The 19,321-nt window shown below is 66.0% G+C and overlaps 3 protein-coding genes across 3 annotated transcripts; 1 reads left to right on the top strand and 2 right to left on the bottom strand.

Moving 5' to 3' along the window:
- Window positions 1-656: 656 nt before the first annotated feature.
- On the bottom strand, window positions 657-1,314 carry H696_03222 (hypothetical protein; the record flags this gene model as incomplete). Its single annotated transcript, XM_009497108.1, has 3 exons — window positions 657-752; window positions 890-982; window positions 1,060-1,314. 3 exons carry the CDS (start codon window positions 1,312-1,314, stop codon window positions 657-659), a joined length of 444 nt encoding a protein of 147 aa, XP_009495383.1.
- Window positions 1,315-4,174: 2,860 nt separating this feature from the next.
- Window positions 4,175-5,175, bottom strand: H696_03223 (hypothetical protein; the record flags this gene model as incomplete). The annotated part of the gene is made up of 2 exons (XM_009497109.1): window positions 4,175-4,427; window positions 4,766-5,175. The coding sequence occupies 2 exons, from the start codon at window positions 5,173-5,175 to the stop codon at window positions 4,175-4,177; spliced, it is 663 nt and encodes a 220-aa protein (XP_009495384.1).
- A 1,512-nt stretch (window positions 5,176-6,687) lies between these two features.
- On the top strand, window positions 6,688-15,708 carry H696_03224 (TKL protein kinase). Its single transcript, XM_009497110.1, has 2 exons — window positions 6,688-8,129; window positions 8,310-15,708. Exons 1-2 carry the CDS (start codon window positions 6,782-6,784, stop codon window positions 13,163-13,165), a joined length of 6,204 nt encoding a protein of 2,067 aa, XP_009495385.1. The 5' UTR covers window positions 6,688-6,781; the 3' UTR covers window positions 13,166-15,708.
- Window positions 15,709-19,321: the final 3,613 nt, after the last annotated feature.

Raw genomic sequence — 19,321 nt, forward strand, 5'->3', positions numbered from 1 at the left:
GAGCGGCTGCACCCGAGCGGGCCTCGGTCCCGGGGACATGGGATGCTACGGCCGTCGGGCACCGGGACCGGTCGTAAAAGCGCCCATAGGCATATGCCAGGCCCATCGGGCGCCAGTGCACTTGGCAGACCCCCGCCCGCTAGGACGCATGATCAGCGACAGGCTCCCCTGGGCCGAGTCACTGCCTCGAGGCAGAAGGAGCGAGGGTCCGCAAGAGGCCACAAGGGGAGAGGGGAAAGTGCGTACGCGCGGGAATGACAGGAGTGAGTGTGGCGCACCGCCACGACGGAGGGCCACCGGTATTCGACGGGTGGGCCGAGCGGAACATGGTATCCTCCTTGGGCCTTGCCCCACCAGACGCAGGGTCCTCATCAATGGCAGGCCTTGAAGCGTGTCTCCTCGCGTGGTGGAGGCCACCTTCCATGGTCAGGTGCCAGGAGCCACCGTATGAACCGCATGGTGACTCAAGTATGCCGAGTGATCGACGCAAGGGACAGAAGGCGCAGGCAGGGGGGCAGTGGTGGCGAAAAGAGCAATGAGTCCCATGGCCGCCGAATTCGAGGTGGCCACAACAAGGGGTCGCCATGCATGTGGAGAAGGTGCCGATGGGCGCCGGGCATTTGGAGGGATGGTGGGGGCGTTTGACGAAGCAGAAATCACCGGCCAGCGGCTCGAAGGGTCTCGGTGGGATGTTGGCCGGACAGGGAGGCACAAATGAAGAGCTCTTGGGCTTGAAGCGGTTGCATAGGAGGCTGCACCCGGGGACTGCGCGTGCTGCATGATGGAGTCCCTGGCCGGAGAAACCACGCATGAGGATGCCGTTGAGGAAGGCTGAGCTTGTGTGTTTAATCCCTGATAGTTCGTGCTGGAGAGGGGCGAGGGCATGGACGCGGGCCTGGGGAATCCAGATTCGACCGTCGCGCATGAGGAGCCCCCCTTCGGCGCAGATCAATGTGTCGAGGGAAGCCAGGACCTCCGCGTTCTGCCGGTGCAGCCCGCGAGGTCTGTGTCTGAGGGGATGCCGAAGCCGAGAGCGGATGCCCGGGTAACGCTCCGCACAGAGTCGGCCTCGAAGCAGGCATTACGGAAAGGAGCCTCGTCTTTGGCCGGAAGCGAGGAGGGAGGCGGGCTCGGAACATCTGGCGAAGGGGGCTGCTCCTGGTTGCCGCGAGCGCTTTCGGTGAGGGAGAAGATCCGAGGGAGGCGAATGCTGCCTTCGGAAGGGGTGTCGAAATCAGCAATCGAGGGGTCGAAGCTGACTTGCGAGTCATGGGGATAATCGGCAGATTGGATGGTGAAGAGGCTGCCCTCCATGAGCGGCCTGGCTGGAGACTCGGAATCGCCGATGAATGGAATGCATGGGAAAATGGTCGGGCCACCGGTGTTCCGCGCGGCGGGAGGGGATCCAGCCACTTGGCTCCACGCGCGAGGGAGGAGAGAGGGCGGATGGGGAGATCATGAGTCAGGTGGGGAGGCGAGACAGGTAATCGGCTGCAGTGCCGGTGCTGCCCTTGATGCATGGGAGTGAGCTTCGAACACTGCTTTCCATCGGATGGATGTGGCCGGGAGCTGGTCATGGGGGCGTCCTTGAATGGAGGCTTCGCTGGCCGTGTAGAAGGTGATCGGGAGGCCGTTCCAGAGGGGGGGGGGGCATTGCTTTAGGGGCTCGACGGCCGCCAAGGCCTCTCTCTCTGTCTCGTGAGTGGTGTCGTTGATTTGGGCTCTGTTCGGGGCTTTGGGGAAGAAAGAAGGGAGGATGGCATGTCGCCGGGGTGCGAGGGGCACTGGCCGATGACAAACGTTCGGGCCTCTTTGAATGCTGGATGCCGGCTGCATTAGTACCGCCCCGATGCCGAACTCCGAGGGGTCGATGCATACGGAGAAGGGTTTGCCGTGGGTGGGAGCTGGTCGAGGGCGGGCCTCGGCGATGACGAGTGCGCTGAGGTGCTGCGGGAATTCGTCGGACTGTGTGATCATGGCCCCCGATCTCTTGTCCGAGGTGATGTCCACGACAGGCAGGGTGAGCATGGCGAAGATGGGGGTGCATTTTCTTCCACAAAGTTAGCCGTGCCCATGAATGAGCGGATGCCCCTTACCGGTGAAGGGTGGGGGGCGATGTCCGTGATCAGGAGGGAGCACTGTTGACCGATGGCTAGCATGCCACTACCGATGTCCACCCCGAGGAGGCTCGCCCTCCTGCCCGATGAAGTGGCATTTTTCGGGACCGAGTTTGACTCGTGCTTCGTAGAGAGTGCGTAGGAGGGCCCTGATGTGTCCAATGTGCTCCCCTCTCGAATTGAACCCACCCAAAAACGGCGTCCACCCATGCACGGGTGCACTCGTGGTGCTTGTGCAGGAGGCCGGACAGGGCGCAGGCAACGATATGCGACTCTGTTTGGAGGCGCCAGGGGAGGCGGGACCTCGTGTGGCGTTGGCCTCGGTGGCGGAAGGCCCGGAGATGCTGCGGTTCGGGGGCAATATGGCTGAAGGCGCGCTGGCCGGGCCCAGCGTGGAGAGGAACCTCTTGCCGGTGGTAGCGGAGGAAACTTCTTCCGCCCGGGCGAGGTGCCCTTCGACTTCTTTGATGCTGCCATTCATGGATGCGCAATCGAAGACAACCCGGAGGGGGGGGGGTTGCTTTTGGCGTTGACCGGCTACGCACTTGGCCGAGAGGTCTCTAAGTTGGAACATGTGGATGGTGCTTGCTTTGAGAAGAGATTGGAGATGCGAGGGGTAGGGGGTTGGCCTCATTCTTGTACTCTTCTCCGGAGCGGACGAAGGCCGGCTTGTCGATGGTGCCGAATGGCCATGGCGGAGGGGGTGATCGGGTATTCTGCGCGCGCCTCGCACTGACAAGATAAGGTGGGCCCAGGATGGGTGGAGGCCCTCCGCCAGGCCGGTAGGCGTGATGGCCCTCGGCATGACCGATCAGCTGAAGAGGGCAGTGACTGTGAGGGGAGGGCCTTTGGTTGTGAGGGACACGCCGCATGGCCATTGATGTGTTCGGGTGCCTGGCGCTGGCGTCGATTCGCGGGAGAACCTTTGCCAGGCCGGGAATGAGGGGCATGGAGGCGACCCTGTCCAGCAGGACGAAATCGAAGGATGACTCGGCCGGCATGGCTGACACAGTGATCTCGGTGCCTCTGGCGGGTCGAATCGAAGAGGAGACTGCATGGTGGGCAGGGGCGGCGGAGCCCGTCGGCGAGTCTGTGGAAGGTGTCCAGCTGAGAGGTTGCCAGGTTGAACTTGCGAGCCCTCGAGTGGGCGATGACCCACATCCCCGCACCGGTGTCTATCTTGAATAGAACTCTGCCACGGAAACTTGTGGAGGGAGAGAGAGGAACGGAGAGAGAGGGACAAAGAACTCCGCGAAGGTGGGATTGCGCGCTGTGAGTGGGATGGGGGTGGAGAGTGGGATGGTGGCAAACGGAGAAAAAGCCAGAGCTAGGGAAGGGGACGAGGTACTCTTGGTAGTATTCTTGGTGGGGGGGAAGAGGGGAAGAGGGGGCTAAGGTGTAGATTGCTTCCTGTTGGCTCGGCCATGGTGCCTGCGAGCGGGGCGGGACGAGGGGGGTGGTGGACGCCCGTGAGGTATGTCAGACCATCCCAGCGTGCGATCTGGGCGCTGCGGTGCAGTGTGACTGTGACGTCAGAGGTGGCGTCTTGGGCTGTCCGTCGAGGGAAGAAGTGGGCATCGAAGATGGAGGTACAGCAGGAGGAGCGCAGCGCGTGGAGGCTGATCGAGCCATGCGCTGGACAGTGGGGTGACATAGCGTCCCGGAACCGAGCGGGGTCGGGAGAAATACCCCACTCGGTGGGAGTCAGAGCAAGGGCCCTGACTCTGAGGGGAAAAGCCATGTCCTCCTTTGTGCCCCAAACTTGGCAGAAGAATTCGATGCAAGCACAGAGGGTGCCGGTGGCAGGGGGGATGAGCTTGGTGGTATCCATCCGAGGGATCGGTGCATAGATCCCCTTGAGTTTGGAGAGCTCTGCGAAAGCGCCTTGTGACACCGGGTTGGACATGAACATGACCATGGCCGCCCGGAATGCGACCGGCCGAGGTGACGGATTGGTAGTGCTGTCCGGCGGGAACGCCTCCGACGCAGATCGAGGGGGTGTCGACCTGGGTCTCGGAGAAGGGGGGGGGGGGGGAAGCCATCGGCCAAGATCCTTGTCAAGTGTTCTGCGTCCTGCTAGAACAGTGTAACGTGGACCAGTCCTTCGGCCGACTCAGGTGGCCAGTGTGGTCTGAGGGTGTCCATGTGGTGTCCGTCGAGCTCGAGGCTCCAGGAGGGTCGGTAGTACGATCCTGGGAAGTCCGAGGGGGGGTATTGTGGGTGGTGGCTGGGGTGATCGAACTGGGGGCCTTGTGGTGGGTTGTCAGGGGGGTGGTGAGGCAGGGAGTGGGTTTGTTGGGGGGGGGAGTGCTGAGGGAGGGGGGGGAGGCCAACAAGGAGGAGGCTGCTGGGGAGGGGATGAGGAGGCCGGAGGGTGTTGGGGAGGAGGGGTTTTGTGCGTTCGGCAAGCCGGAGACCGGTGCTAGGGCGATGGACGGAGAATGAGGGGAGAGAGCCAGTGTGATTGGAGTCGACGTGGGGGGCGGGGGGGGAAGGGGGCGGGACATCGGCGGGGGGGGGGGGGGGGGGGGGGGGGGGGGGGGGGGGGGGGGGGCGGGGCTGGGGCCGGCTGGTGAGGGGGCATTGTGCTGATGCTGCTGAGGACGTCCGCTGTGGGTCGAGGAGGAGGAGTCATGTTTGTGGGGAACGGGGTCCGGCATGGTGGGGGCCCCTGTCGACTGGTCTGAGGGGGTGCGAGCCGATCGTCTGCGGCGACGCTGATGGGGGCCGCGATCGGAGCGTCGGAGGCGATTGAGGAGTCTGGCGGAGGATGGGGCGTTGGCTTGGGGCAGAGAGCGGGGATAAGATCGAGAGTATCGCGGTTGGATTGCGAGAGGTGGTCCATTTGCGTCTTCAAGTGGAGTAGGACCTCGTCTGGGGTATGTGCTTCGGCCGGTCCATCATGGACGTTGGTGCGTTTGCTGTTGAGGATGGAGATCGTGTCGGAGAAGTCTCCTTTCGCCTCGGGAGCCGCCGCGACGATGTTGTCCACCTCCATGGCTCGCGAGGCAGTGTGGTCTGCCTCGCGGCTGAAGGCGTCGTCGCGACGAAGAGCCATGCTGGTGTGGGAGCTGGCAGCGTGCTGAATCACCTGTGGCCCATGGAAGGGGAAGATGAGGGCCGCACAGTGGGTCTGGCGGGAAAGTCCCTCTGTTGCGAGGAATTGAATGGACGATGGGCCTTGGCCCGCCACGGCGACGAGGACGCGAGCGGGAGTGCAGAAGAGGGGAGCAGAGGGGGGGGGGGAAAGAGAGGGGCTAGAGCCAACGGACAATGGACCAAGAACCTCGCTCAATCCGATATCAACGCGAAGCGCCGAATCAAGGATGAAAGTCGATGTGTCATCCAGAGGCACGCACGATGATAGTCTGAGCAATGGGTTATTCATGGTTCGCAGGGATTACTCGACGGCTGGGATCCGGGATGTTCCTCGGGAAGCATCGTGGGCACTTCCTTTGCGGCACGTGATGTCACCTTTCAGTAGCCAATGCTCGGGCCGGCGCCCTGATCTGGACATCGAGAGCTATGCCTCTCCGCCGCGTGCCCTGATGCTTCGGCATGGCTGTGTTTCAAGTTTGTAACTCACCCATCGATTTGGTTAATGGGTGTCTCGGGGATACTGCCCCAGTCCGGCGGAAGGAACATGCATGGGTGCCGATTTTCCAGCCCCGGCGCCGCCCCCTAGTGCCGATGGACCACGCCATGTTCGAAGGCCAGGGAAAGAGCTGGTGGCATGTCACAATCGCCCTGGGCATGAGGTGTTCTCTGCATTCTCAAGGAGCGTGCAATAAAGGGCTTTTATATTCCCGGCCCCCCTCCCCTTAATATACGCTTCGACTCTGGACGTTCTGCTTCCGTCGTCCTTCTCGGTCCGGGGAAAGCGTGGTCCTCGCTCTGGGCCGCGGTCGGGCGAATTCTTCCAAGCGTGCCTTTGCCCCGATGATGCAACCTTTCATGGCTTCGCCCCGATTCGATCGTCTACCAGCGACTCGGGACATCACCGCACACATCCAGTGCACCGGCCGACTCCGACCAATGCGTCCGCCCACACGGCACATCCGCTGGCCGTGTGGCATGTTCCGGGTGTCCCCACGCCTGGCGGTGGTGGTTGCCGGCGTTTGCCCGGGACTTCGGGCCGAAGTGGCTTCCGGCGATGTGACAGTGTGTCACTGATGGTGTCTCATTTCCCCCGGCCAAGTTCCTCCCCCCCCCCCGCCCCGTGAAACGGCCACCGTCCTCCGGGCCCCTGAGCTTGGTTCGTCGAGCCCACGCGCTGGGTGTCCCCCCCCCCCTCCACCCGGGCCACGGAGGCCGAGTTCTTGTTGCCTGCAGAAACATTCGCACGCGAGGCCGACTCCAATGTCCCGGCCCGCCCCCCTCCCCCGAGACTCAGCCGCTTGAGAGGGTGTGATTGTGGATCGCGGCCAACGTTGCTGGGCACCACCCACCGGCGCCTTGTCGTGCGAGGGGGTGGGCGGGAGGTGCTTCTTTAGGGGGAGATCCTCCCAGGGTCCGCACTTACGCGCCTTTAGACTTCCTTCCCTTCCCTTCCCTCCCCCCCCCCCCCCCCCCCCCCCCCCGTTTCTCGCTTCTCGCCATTTCCCCTCCTGCCGACCGGTTCGCACCGGGGAGAAAAGAGGACCCGAGGGCGCACCTTTCGGCGGATGAGCAGCCCGCCACTCACGGCCCATCGGCCCATGACAGCCATGCAGCCCTTGGTCCTGCTACTTTCGCTGGCCTCGCTGCACCTGCTGACTCTATTCGTTGGTCCTTCTCGAGGCCAGGATCTCTTCTTGCACGCGGCTAGCTACCCCGTCCTGCAGGGGCTTGCGCCGGTGTCCTTTGCCACGGCGGCCAACCAGGGCTCAGTGGCCGGGGTGTCGACGAGTGCCGAGTTTTTCCACATCAAAGCACAGGAGGACGGTGTGGCCGGCCTTTCGGAGGTTCGGTGGGGTCTCTTCTTTGATGGGCACAAGTCTTCCATTTCACGGTTACGCTCTGGCGATCCCTGGCCGGGACAAGTCATGATGCTCCCTGTGGGGGATTCCCTGGAGCCCGTGCTGGTGGAACACACCTCGAGCCATGTGGGTCTGCTCTCCTCGATGAATGCCTTTCCCCTGCCCGGGGCGAGTGCTGAGTTGCTGGCTGGCATTGCCGTTAGCGATGAATCTGTCGAAGTGCTTGGTGTGTCCAAACAGGCCGCCGGTTCGGAGGGCAGTGTTTTTATGGGCAATCTGACGCCAGCCAGCCTGAACTTGAAGCAGGACCCTGTCATCGCCACCGCCGGCCTGGTTGTGGCGGCCCCCGGCATCGGGCGGACCTTCTTCCTGGGCAATGGCGATCGCCTCTTGGCCGCCAACTGGCAACGGAACCCCGTGGTGGACTCTCTCAATGTCTCTTCGGATATTCGCGATCTGGCGGCCACGCGTTTCTTTTCCACCGCGGCCGACTGCCCTGATGGCTTGGATGTGGTTGTCCTTCTTGAGAGCGGGACAGTGCTTGTGTATCAGTGTTATGATCTTTGGCCGGATACGTCCTTCACCTCGGTGGCATCCCCGGTCCGGCCGTCTCCGGCGGAAGGTCGGATCTTGGCTCCGCCGGGCCGGGCCATGGCCGACAGCACGGCGCCCTTCTACCTGGTTCTTGCCGAGGCGGTGGATGCTCGTGACCGATTGTGGATGGCCGTGGCACATGCCGGGGAATTCTCCTGGCGTCGGGTCATCCTGCCGCCGGGCTTCGCCGATGACCTGGAGGACTTGCAGCTAGTGCGCTTGAAAATCACCGCCACCGGTTCTGGCGAGTGGACCCTCGTGTCGGGAAACACCGCGCTATTTCCGCCGGAGGTCTTTGGCTGCGGCACCGATCACACCATCGTCTGCGAAGATGGCACCCCTCCCATCAGCTCATCGCGCGGGTGGTCCTGTGCTCTTGGGCATGCGGCGTCGCCTTTCGTGTCGCCTGCCTTCCTGTGTGCGGGCTGTGCTGATGGCTGGTATTTGGACCGGCCCACCGGTATGGCCATGGCTATTTGCCAGGGTTTTTTTTTTTTCTGGCTCTCTTTCCTCACCGATGTTGATGTCATCGAGTGGGTCTTTTTTTTTCCCCCATGTCCTTGCTGCTCCTGACGCTTCTGCTTTGCACACGCGCACACCCCGTGCCCTCTTATTCATGCCCCTCTCTTTTGCTGGCCAGATGGGGCACCCTTCTCCCAGCCGGATCATGTGTGTCGGCCCTGTCCCTATCCCCATTGTCGGACTTGCAGTGCCGATGGCTGCCTCGTGTGCGAGGACTCCTTTTTCCCGGAAAATAGCGGCCAATATGGGCAGACCCTCTGCGTGGAGACCTGCTCAGTGGGCTTCACCGAGATCGCCGGCACCTGTCAACCACGCGGCCTGTCGCCGACACCGTTGAGCATCACCGTTCCCCTGGGCGAAAGTTTGCCGGGCTTGCCGTCGGGCGTGACGGTGGTCGCCATCGGGCCCACCTGGCTGTCGGTGGATGGCAACTCCTCGCGCCCGATCATTCCACGAAGCCCGGGGCTGGGTTCCCCCCCGCCCGGGGTGCTTCTCTTTGCCTCCTCGCGAAGCGTCTACTTCCTTCCGGCCAGTGCCATTGGTCAGTTGACGAAGCCCCCACTTCAGCCGGTGTCCCTCCTTGGCTCCTCTTTAAATGCTGATTTTCGGTCTTTTGCCGAGGCCGGGCCGTTCCTCCACAACGGCCGATTGAGCCACTTGCTATTAATGTGCACTGACGGGGGATTCCTCTTCCTTGCGTGGCTCAATTGCGAGCCCGGCGAGGCCGCCATGTGCGTCTCCGAGCCTGCCTATGCCGAGGGAACCTTCATTTCCGGCTGCATCGAGGTCAGACGTCTGGATGCCGGGCGTGCTCTCGTCCTGACATCGGATCAGGCGCAGTTTGTCCTTGAAGCCGATCCCAGCACCAAGACTGTGCTGACCGAGGTCGTCCAAGGGGTGGGCTTTGTCAATCTCTTCGCGCCGGGGGAGACGTCGGCCGGCCGTGCGAATCCCGCCCTCGGGGACTGGCTACTGTGGAGCACCTTCTCGGGCCGGGCCACGGTCAGCCCATGGTCTCTGCTGGGAAGCGACTCACGCAAGCAGGCCATCACCGGTGCCCTCCTGCCGGGGATGCCGGATGAGGGCAGCCTCTTCGCGCCAGTCCTTCTCCCTCGAGGGGCGGGAGCCTGGCCGGAGTTAATTCTGACCAAGGCTCAGGGCCCCGAGTGGCTGGTTCTCCAGGTGCCCGGCGACATGCTGCCAGCTGGCCGGTCCATCGACCTGGCATACAGCCGCCATGTTTTGGGGGTCTTCCCCCAGGGGCTGGCCAATCCCGTGGGCGGCCGGCTGGATGCCCTGTTCCAGGGGGTTGCCCTGCCAAATGGCGGCCCGGAGTATCCGAGTGTGCTGCTGGTCTTGGCGCGGGCTTTCCTGGGGGCTTCGCTGCTCCGTTGCCCGGATGGCGTGGCCGGTCGGTGTGCCCTTCAGCCGGCGGTGTTTGTCAGCCTGCCGGCCGAGCTGCGCCTTGCGTCCGGCACGGGGCCCTGGCTGCCGGTCATCGCCCAGGCCGGGCCGGGGCCATCCATCGAGTCGGCACAGGCGCCACCGCGGGGGACGATCTTGACCTTGCTGCTCCTTTCCCCCAGCACCGGGCAGCTGGTCTTCTCGCTGGATAACAGTTGCCCGGTGGGCACGTATGGCGATGTGTGTCGTGCGTGCGATGGGACCTGCCTCGGATGCAGTGGCCCGGGCCCGGGAGCGTGTACATCCTGCTCGGCGGGGCAGCTGCTCCATGGTGGCGCATGTGTGGGCGTCTGCCCGGGTGGCATGTGGCCCGATGTGGGTGCCGGTGTGTGCCGGGCTTGCCCGGTGGGCTGTCTGGCGTGCCAGTCGCCGACCCATTGCACGGCGTGCGGTGGGGCTTTCTTCCGAGCCGATAACTCCTGCTGGCCCTGCCATGGGTCGTGTGCCGAATGTGCCAATGGGTCCAGCTGTTTGTCCTGCAAAGTGGGACTCATCTTCCTGGAGGTGGATGAGCTGGTGGACTCGCTGTGCGGAAGTACCTGCCCGCCTGGGGAGTTTGTCGGGAGCGACCGGTGCACCGAGTGCGCCGCCAGTTGCGAGCTGTGTGTCGGCAGTGCGACCGCGTGTCAGGTGTGTGCGAGGGGTTTCCGCTGGGCCAGCAAGCCGGCACCCGGGGCCCCTGGCGCATGCGTGCCCTGTAGCCAAGGGTGTCAGTCGTGCACGGTGGACGGGTGTTTGGCCTGCGAGCCGGCTCTCCTCCTGGCACCAGGGGCCGATGCCTGTGTGCCTGCCTGTCCGCCGGGGAGCTGGGCCAATGGCGAGTCCTGCCAGCCATGCGACCTCAGTTGCCGCACATGCGTCGGCGGGGAGAGCACCGAGTGCACTGGCTGCGATGTCGGGCTGGAGCTTCTCGACAGTGCCCCCGGGGTGGGGACCTGTGTGTCGGGCTGCGGTGATGGCCAGTTCCGGGATCCGGTTTCCGGCCAGTGTGTGCCCTGTGCTCCGGCCTGCGCCACATGCAATGGCCCGACGGACCGGGATTGCTGGCGGTGCAAGGATGCCCTGTTGCAGGATGATGGCTGTGTCCAGCATTGTGCCACCCGGCATGTGGCCGTCAATGGGCGGTGCCTGCCTTGCCATGCTTCGTGTGCGGCATGCACCGGTGTCCGAAGCACCGAGTGCACCACCTGCCTGGGGGGTCTACTGGCGCTGGCGCCCGGGCCATTGCCCGTGCGCTGTGTGGAGGCCTGCCCGGTGGGGTATAACACGTCGGATTCCGGCTGCACCGCCTGTCGGGACCATTGTGCCACTTGCCCGAGCGCTCCCGGCACATGTGCGCAGTGTGAGCGTGGGTGGTTTCTCGACCAGGCGGCCTGTGTGGACGCTTGCCCGGGTGGCACGTTCTCCATGGGGAGCCTGTGCGCCGGCTGCCATGAGACCTGTGCCACTTGCTTCGGGCTGGAGGCCGACCAGTGTCTCGCCTGTGGTGCGAGTGCCCCGTTGGCGTGGGGCAATCGGTGTTATGCGGCCTGTCCGGGTGGCACCTACCAGAGCGGCCTCCAGTGCCTGCCCTGCCATGGCACATGTGCCATGTGCTCCGGGCCCGGGGCCAATGAATGCACCGGTTGCCATGGCAGCGGCGTCAGGCTCAATGGGTCCTGCCTGGCTGGCTGCCCGAGGGGCTACTTTCCGCAGGGCGACCTGTGTGTCGAGTGCCATGCTTCCTGCGGCGCGTGCGATGGTCCGGGGCATTGCACGGACTGCCTGCTGGGGCACATGCTCCAGCCGGATGGGGCCTGTGTGGCCGACTGCCCGGTTGGGTGGCTTGGCTGTCGGCAATCGAAGCGGTGTGTCGCCTGCCCGCCGGGGTGCCTGGCGTGCGAGGCCTCCGGGTCGACGTGCGAGCCCCTCTGCACGGTGTGCGATCCGGAGCACGTGCTTTCTGCGGGTGCGTGTCTTTCCTTCTGCCCGGTCGGGGAGTTCCAGCCCCCGGGGTCGGGCTTCTGTCGGCCATGCGCGGGGACCTGCTCGAGTTGCTTCGAGGCCGCGGACCGGTGCACCGGTTGCCATGTGGGGCTCCTCCATCCGGCCGAGGGCACTTGCGCCGGGGCCTGCTCGGGCTCCCTGGTTCCGGTGAAGGGGGTGTGTCTTGGCTGCTTCGCCGGGTGCGAGGCATGCGAGGCGCCTGCGGACCAGCCGGAGTGCGAGCTTCATGTTGATGGGTCGTTGGCTTGCCCGGATGTTGCCACCTGCCGGCGCTGCGAGCCGGGGCTCCTTCTTTTGGGGGTCGATCTTTGTGTGGGCTCCTGCCCGGTGGGCTTCTTCCCGGAGGCGGATGGCGCCGTGTCGCCGGCCTGCCTGCCCTGCCATGTGAGCTGTCGCGCGGGCTGCGTCGGTCCGGCTGCCTCGGACTGCCAGCAGCCCCCCGGGTCGACCGGGTCTCGCGTTGGCCTGGTCGTGGGGCTTTCCGTGGGCTTGTTGCTTTTGGCCATCCTGCTTGTGGTGGCGGTGGTGATCTGGGTGTATCGGCGCCGTGGTGCGGCGACATCAAGGAAGGCCCCCGACACGGAGGACGCCACCATGCTGAACACCATCGTGGAGCTGGCCCTGCCCGGGACGATCCTGGTCGACATGGCGGTGGACTTTGTCCCGGAGCCCGGGGAGGCGATCGGCGCCGGGAGCCAGGCCAGCGTGGTGGCCGCGCGGGCCATCGGAGCCGGTATCTCCGCTCGGCTGGGCTGCCCGGAGGTGGTGGCCATCAAGGTGCTGAAGGCCGAGGGCATGAAGCCCACCCATGTGTCCATGTTCCAGAATGAGGTTGCCTTGATGTGGCTGCTGCGGGATCATGGCACCATCGTGCGACTGTATGGCTACAGCCAAAGTCCGCCGGCCATCGTGATGGAGCGCTTCGAGGGGGACTTGAGCACGTTGCTGCATTCGGAGGTTGTCCTGTCGCCGGTGCAGCTGGCGGACATTTGCCGGCAATGGGCCACGGGGCTGGAGGCGATGCATGCCCATGGGGTTGCTCATTGTGACCTGAAGTCGGGCAATGTATTTGTCAGCCCGGTGGCCGGTTCGTGGCGGGCAGCCCTCGGGGACTTGGGGACGTCGAAGAACCTGAACACCGATCGATCCTCGGCCCTCATCACCACCGTGCCGAAGTTGAATGCCATGAGTGCGCGGTACGCGGCGCCGGAGCTGCTGGCGGCCTTCCGCCGGGGGGTGTCCCTGGAGCCGGGGCTATTCTTCCCGGCGGACATCTATGCCGGGGCGATCTTGCTCAATGAGTGCCTCACTCGAACTGTCCCCTGGGCCGGGATGAGCCTGCAGCATATTGCGGATGCCGTGCAGACGGACCAGCGGCCGGTGTGTGTGCATTCGTCTCATGCTGCCGAGGGGCTGGTCCAGGCTGCTTGGCAGACGGATCCCGAGCGGCGCCCCCTGGCGGCCACCTTCCGCCAGCAATGCGCCGCGCTCTTTGTGGCCGCCGGCGGTCTGAATGGCTCCTGACCGGGCGCGAGCTCGGCCGGGCTCCGACTTGCCGGCAATCGGGGGACGGCTTCGAGGCACGCTTCGCCTTTTGGAATACAGACAAGCGGCCGGCCAAATGAGCCATGGCCGATGGCCGCTGTGTATTTGTGTGTGTCTGTTGACATGTTTGTGTGTTTATTTGCTCATGTCTCCAAGGGTGCATATGTGCCGGTGTGTTGATGTGCATGTTTGCCTGTGTCTGACGCTGATGATGGCGCATTGTCGGAGAGCGGGAGGAGCGTGGCTGGGACCATTGGGTGGTTGTGCTTTTGGCGGAAAAGGAGGAGGGAGGAAGCCCCCCGAGGGAGCAGGCTACGCTCTCCCTGGGGACAAGTCGCCAGTGGCGAGGTGTCCCTCCGCCAAAATCCCCCTCTCCCGTTCGATGTCTCAGGGCAAGGCCGTCAGCCTCTCCAAAGGGACGCCACAAGATGTCGGCATTGAGCTGGGCGTTGTCGGCCATCAGCCACCCAGGGGCAGGGCGCCGATGGGCCCCCGGCGAGCCGGACCGAATGGCACCCGGGCGCATGCATGCTGCATGGCCCTGCCTGGAAGCTAACGACCCGAGGGCCATGGCATCCAAGCGGCTGCCAGTCTGTCGGGGCTCGAGAGGACAGCCCGGATCCCCGCCCGGCCGTCGGGGGCCAAACACACAACCGTTCCCCCCGGCGAGCGGATGCGTTCCCACACCTTGCCCTGGCGCCGGAGACCAGCCCCCGATGACCGGGGCGGTGCGGCTGGCGCACGGTCCAGCAGCACCAGAGCATCGACAGTGCGGTCACATCACACGCTTCCCCATGGGATCGCGAGACACGGCCGAGGGCCAAAGCAGGGGGCAGAGCCGCCACCTGGACCAGCCGGCGAGGGCAGGAGATGCCTGACCACCGGCTCCCCTCTACAGCCCGGCCAAGCAGCATGCTTGTGGGCAGACCCCCCCCCCTCCCCGCCGACGGCCTGGCCAGGCGAGGGGCAGCACACGATCCAGCTCCATCTCCCAAGTGGTGGCCTCGGCTCAAGTAGGGCGCTCACTCGATCGGCGAGGCTGGGATTTTGGTGCCCCGTCGGCCTGGACTGACTGGCACTTGGGCCTTGACCACCCGGCAGCCAACAGGGGCCCCGCGTCGAGGACCGGCGAAGCCGCACGCGGCCGCGCGTGCCCCACGCGTCGAGGGATGTACAAGCCGGAAGCCGGGCGGAGGGCGGCCTGGAAGCCGGGTGGAAAGTAACCGGTTTGGGTGATCGGCCTAAGGTGGGCCAGCACCGGCCAGCACCGGGACAGAAAGAAACTACGAGAGGGCGAGAGGGCTGGGCGTGGAGGAAGAAGATGAGAAAAAAAGGCGCCTCTTCGAGGTGGTGCCTCTTCGCATGGTGGCGTGAGTGGCGAATTAGGCCCGGGAAGCAGGCAAACCACCACTCGGGGAGCGGTGTTGGAGGGAGGCGGGGCATCCTGGGGCAGAGGCCCGACGACGCGCCAGGGCAGGCTGGGCCTTGGAGCAGGCTGCGTTTGGAGCATGGCCCGGCCGGCCAGCCGAGCCCGATGCTGTCAAGGCATCGGGGCATGCTCGTCCCAGGGACCGATGGTCATGTCGCACTTGATGTGCTATCCATGGCGCGGGTCATGCCCGGCAGAGCCCTCCCTCGCGTGCAGGGCGACGGTATCGCCGTCAATTGAAAGCGTCCTCCCCCTGCCGGGGTACCAGCCCGCCGGACGCGCACGCGTAGCCCGGCCCTGTCGGAGGGGTCCCATCGCCACCCTTGGCAATCGGTGCGGGACCGGGCGTGGGAGGCCCTCTCCCCCTTCCCCGCCCCCCCGATCATGGAGCGACGGCTGGGGGGATGGCAGAGCGGTTTGGCGGAGGCGTCGCCCAAAGGGGCAGAAGACTCTCTGGGCCGTGGAGGAATCCACCACAAGCGTGGGAAAATGACCGGAGATGCCCTCTAGACGCGTGTTGCATGTGGTTGTCAATGGGGGGATGTCTCGCACACCTGCCCAACGGCCTTGGCAGGGGGGTATGCGGGAAAAGTCCCCGACCAACAGGATGCCCGAACGGAGAGGCACATGCGTCGGGGGCACGCCCATCGGCCGGCCCTGCGGCGGGTCCCCCGATCGGCTCATCGCGACCGAGCCCGAAGGACCCGAGGGAGGTCGTGTGGAGGGCCCGCCTGACTGCCAAGCCCTTGGCGACGGAGCGTCGAGGCGTTCTCGGAAAGGCGACTGACACACGCCTCTCGGGCGGACGCGCGGGCCCGTTCTCGGGCCTGCCCTCGAGCTTTTTTGGCGTCCGAAGGCCCTTGTAGTTTGCCCGCCCGCTCCACCTGGTCGATTTGCCGGAGCCGCCCTCTTCGGCGACACTGGGGCCCGGGCGGAGGCATGTTGGCCTTCGTGCCTGTGGTCGTTTTCCGGGATGGCCTCCGGCCGGTTCTCCTGCCAAGGGGGCAAGTCTCCGCCGGCGGCAGCCTCGCCGGGGCAGTCTCGTCTTCAGGAGGCAGGGGTAGGCCCTGCGCGTGGTGCTCGCGAAGCGGCGATGTTGTGTGTGTGTGTGTGTGTGTGTGTGTGTGCTCGAACCGGGCTGCTGCTTCGTGGCCTTGCGGCTCCCGCACGCGGACGCTTGCCAGCTCTCAGGAGCTTGTACGTCTCATTGGCCGCCGAGGGAATCCCGAGCCCTGCTTCCGGCGGGCCTGCGCCTGGGCCGGGGGCTGCACTCCCTGGGGGGGCGTGCCGGAGAATAGAACATGCGCGGCTCAGGCTGCAGGCGGGATTCTTTGGCCTGCCATGAACTGACGTCATGTGTACAGCAGCCGGCCGGCTGAAGCGATCCAATGCCCAGGCGGGGGCCGACGGTCCGGATGACTGACTGTTGGATGCGACACGAGCGGGGTACACTCCGCGATGCTGCCCCACCGCGGCTGCCGGGGCGCACCCCGCGGCCGAATGCATTTGTCCCGATGGCGGTGAGCGAGGACCCATGTCGTGCGGCATTCCCCCGAGAGGGTCGCGCTCGACGTGAGCCACGACGCTGGCATCGAAAGGGGCGGCCGGGTGCCATCGGGTGGCGCTCGGCCCGAGAGGGGTCCCCCACGGCCAGGCGGGTCCAGGGCCGAGCCCGGCTGGAGCTCACCTCCGGGCGGACTCGGCGCGTCCCTCGGTATGGAGTTGTGCCAATGGTTATGGTTCCGGCATGGTGCGTCGGTGTGCTCGGGCGGCCCGTGGCGAGGGCGCGCGAACACACGGGAACGCTACCCGGACCCCGGACGATGCTGCCGGCAACTGGCCGCCACGCGTGCCGGCGCTCCCGGACAAGGAGGCAATATGAGAGCGCACGGGCTTGTGCGCGCGCTCAATGGTGCTGGGGAGGGCGTCGTCCGACACCAGGGCTGGGCATGCCGCCGCACTTGCTGGCCAGCCTGCTACCGGTGCTGCCTGCGGGTGCTGCCCCAGCAGCGGGCCACTCGTCCAACAGCCAAGCGTGCCACCTGCGGTGCCGAGTGCGGCCGGAAGCCGGGGATTATGCTTCCCATTCCGCTATCCCCACAAAGGGGTGGGCTGGCGCGCGGCCGGCAGGGTCCGGGGCACCTCTCTGCGCCTGAGCGCTGACCGAATCTCGGCGCGGCCCGGCGGCCTGTGCGATTTGAATGCTCTCTGCACGCCGACGAAGCTGGCCAACCGGGAGCGCTCGGCTGGCCCCGAAACGGGGCGCCCCCCTCCCGGCGGCCGGCGAGTCCTCCGATGGCCGAGGCCTCTCCCAATGGGCGACCTGTTCCCGCACGGCGCGGAGGAGGAGTCCCGCTGGCTTTTCCAGGTGTCCTTTCGCCGGACCCCGGCTATACCACTTCGCCGGTGCATTCTTTGAGGGAACACCTGGAGGTGATGGCCACCGTGCTGGCCGGATCCGCAGACCCCGTGGCCCACTGCCCAAGGGCGTGGACCATTGTCCCCGGGGCTTGGGGAATACGGGCTGCCCGTCATCCGCCGGGAGCAGCCCAGCCACCGCCAATGCGCCGCGCAGTGTGGGGCGACTGGGGGCCTCGAGGGTGCCAGCCAAGAGGAGCCGCTGGCGGAACACGCCAAAAAAAAAAAAACAACGGCCGGGGCTTTCGAGCGCAGCGAAAGACCACAAGAACCACTGCTTCCTGCCCTCTGGCGATGTGGGTGGCTGTCAAGGGCGGCGCCCTGGCTGGCGGCTGGGGCGACACATCCCCCGTCGCAAGGGCCCAAGCATCCACATGCTGCCCCCCCCCCCCCCCCCCCTGCCCCTGGAGCGGTCGATGCGTTTGCTGCGTCACCGACTCGGGCCGGCTTTGTGGCCGGACTTCATTATGGCAGCGTGCGTTGGCGCGACCACCTGCTTTGGCAGAGTCGCCATGGGGTCCGAGGGCTCACCGGCACTTGCCTGTGCTTTGCACCATGCAGGGCGATTTTCGAAGGGTACAGCGCCGCCAACAGGACCAACGGGCGTACCGGGCGCGCGCGCGCATGACTGTCGCGGCTGAGCCCTCGCCAAGGCGCAGGCGGCTGGCGGCCGTGTCAGGGAGCAACAATGTCAGGCTGCGGCAGGCCCCTTCCCGGCCGGTGTGGAGATCACCCCAAAATCCGAAGGCCGCGAGAAGACGCCCGCACCGGGCCAGGGGGGAGGGGGGGGGGGCGGCAAGCAAAGGGGCCTGGCGGCACTGGTCGAGGGCAGGGCACAGTCGGGACCCGTGTCTCGGGGTGCCACTCCGTGCGCATGTGTCTCGAAGTCGAGACGCCGGCTCCGGCCAGCACGCCCTGCCCACGGTGGTGGTCCCCGAGGCGACGTGAGGGTGTGGGGCCGGGTGACCGGCTTCCGGGCCGGGGGGCCTCTGACGATTGGTCCCGGGAACATGTGCGCAATCGGCCGCCCCGACGGGCGCCCGGGTTGAAGTGCCGGGCGGCGCATCGCTTCGGGGGCTCCAGAAGGGGGCCAAGATCCAGCCGATGCCACGAGCGCTGCCTATCTTCGGGATCAGGGGGGTGCCCTCCGGCGGCGCACCCGGTGGGTAGGCGGTCCAGCATGATTCCGCGGCAGACCCCGCCTCTGCGATTCCCTTGACTGGCCGCCTGGGGGCCTGTGCTCTCGTAGCGGACTCGATCGCGCGCGTGCCTGCGTTTGTCCACGGCGATTCTTCGCTTCCTTCGCCCTCGCCGGTCGGTCTTTTTCGGCGTTCCTGCCGACGCCCCTCGGTCGGCGCCTGCTGACCTGCCGACCGGCCTTGGCGGGTACCAACTTACCTCAAGCGGGTGCTTCGACGAGCATCTACCAGCCATTGTGTCGAGGCATCCCGCGGCATGTGGTGCGCCCCTTGGCCATGATGGCGCCCGTTGGCCATGATCGAGAGGCCACGGCCGCCCTGCATCGCGGCCTCGGGGTCGGGCCGTCGCACGCATCGAGCTTCGGAGAAGCCGCACCATGCATGCCGGCAGCTGCAAGCCGCGGCCATTCGAGCACCGGATCGGGACAGCGTCCATCCGCGCGGGTGATCCTTCCGGATCAGTGGTCCCAGGGGGCATGGGGGCCGGGGGTGCCAGGGGGGGTCGGGGCAAGAATCAGCGACTGCCTTGTGACCGGGCACCGTGGGCAAGGGGCTCCCCGTGGTCGTACCTGGCACGGGAGCGGCAGGGCAAAGACCAAAGGATGGTCCATCACAAGCGCCACGGTGGGGCAACGCCCGCGCCGGTGCCGAGCGCCCCTCCCGCATGCGAAGTCTGCGCTCGGTGTCTTGGCTTTCCGCGCAAGAGGCCCTTCGGCGAGGGGGAGGGGGCACGGGGATGTGCCAAGAAGAAGCGCCGGGAGATCCACCCATTCTTGAGAGTGCCCGGGAAGGGACAGAGACATGTCCCCGGGGGACAGGCGACGCGGCGTTCCGCCAGTCTGGCTGTGGCGCATGGCCGGGGGCAATGGGCGCCGCCAGGGCATGCACCCGGTCGTGGGTACTCGCGCAGTGGGCGAGTATGGGGCCTCGCCAGGCCCAGGCGAGAGGGGAGGCCGGCGAAGGCGTCCTGCCCCGGGACGGAGCATCGGCCACCGGCTGATCGGCATTGTCCCGAGCAGGGCGCGCAGTGGGACCAGCTGAAAGGCGCCCCTTTGAGAGGGGTATTTATTGGGGGCGGGGGGCGGGGGG

This window comes from Fonticula alba (assembly GCF_000388065.1).
Source record: "Fonticula alba strain ATCC 38817 unplaced genomic scaffold supercont2.4, whole genome shotgun sequence".
NCBI lineage: Eukaryota > Rotosphaerida > Fonticulaceae > Fonticula > Fonticula alba.

Coding starts and splice junctions, on each gene's coding strand:
- H696_03224 (XM_009497110.1), top strand. CDS start 6,782: ATGAGCAGCCCGCCACTCACGGCCCATCGGCCCATGACAGCCATGCAG. Junction 8,130..8,309: donor GTATTTGGACCGGCCCACCG/GTATGGCCATGG, acceptor TTTGCTGGCCAG/ATGGGGCACCCTTCTCCCAG.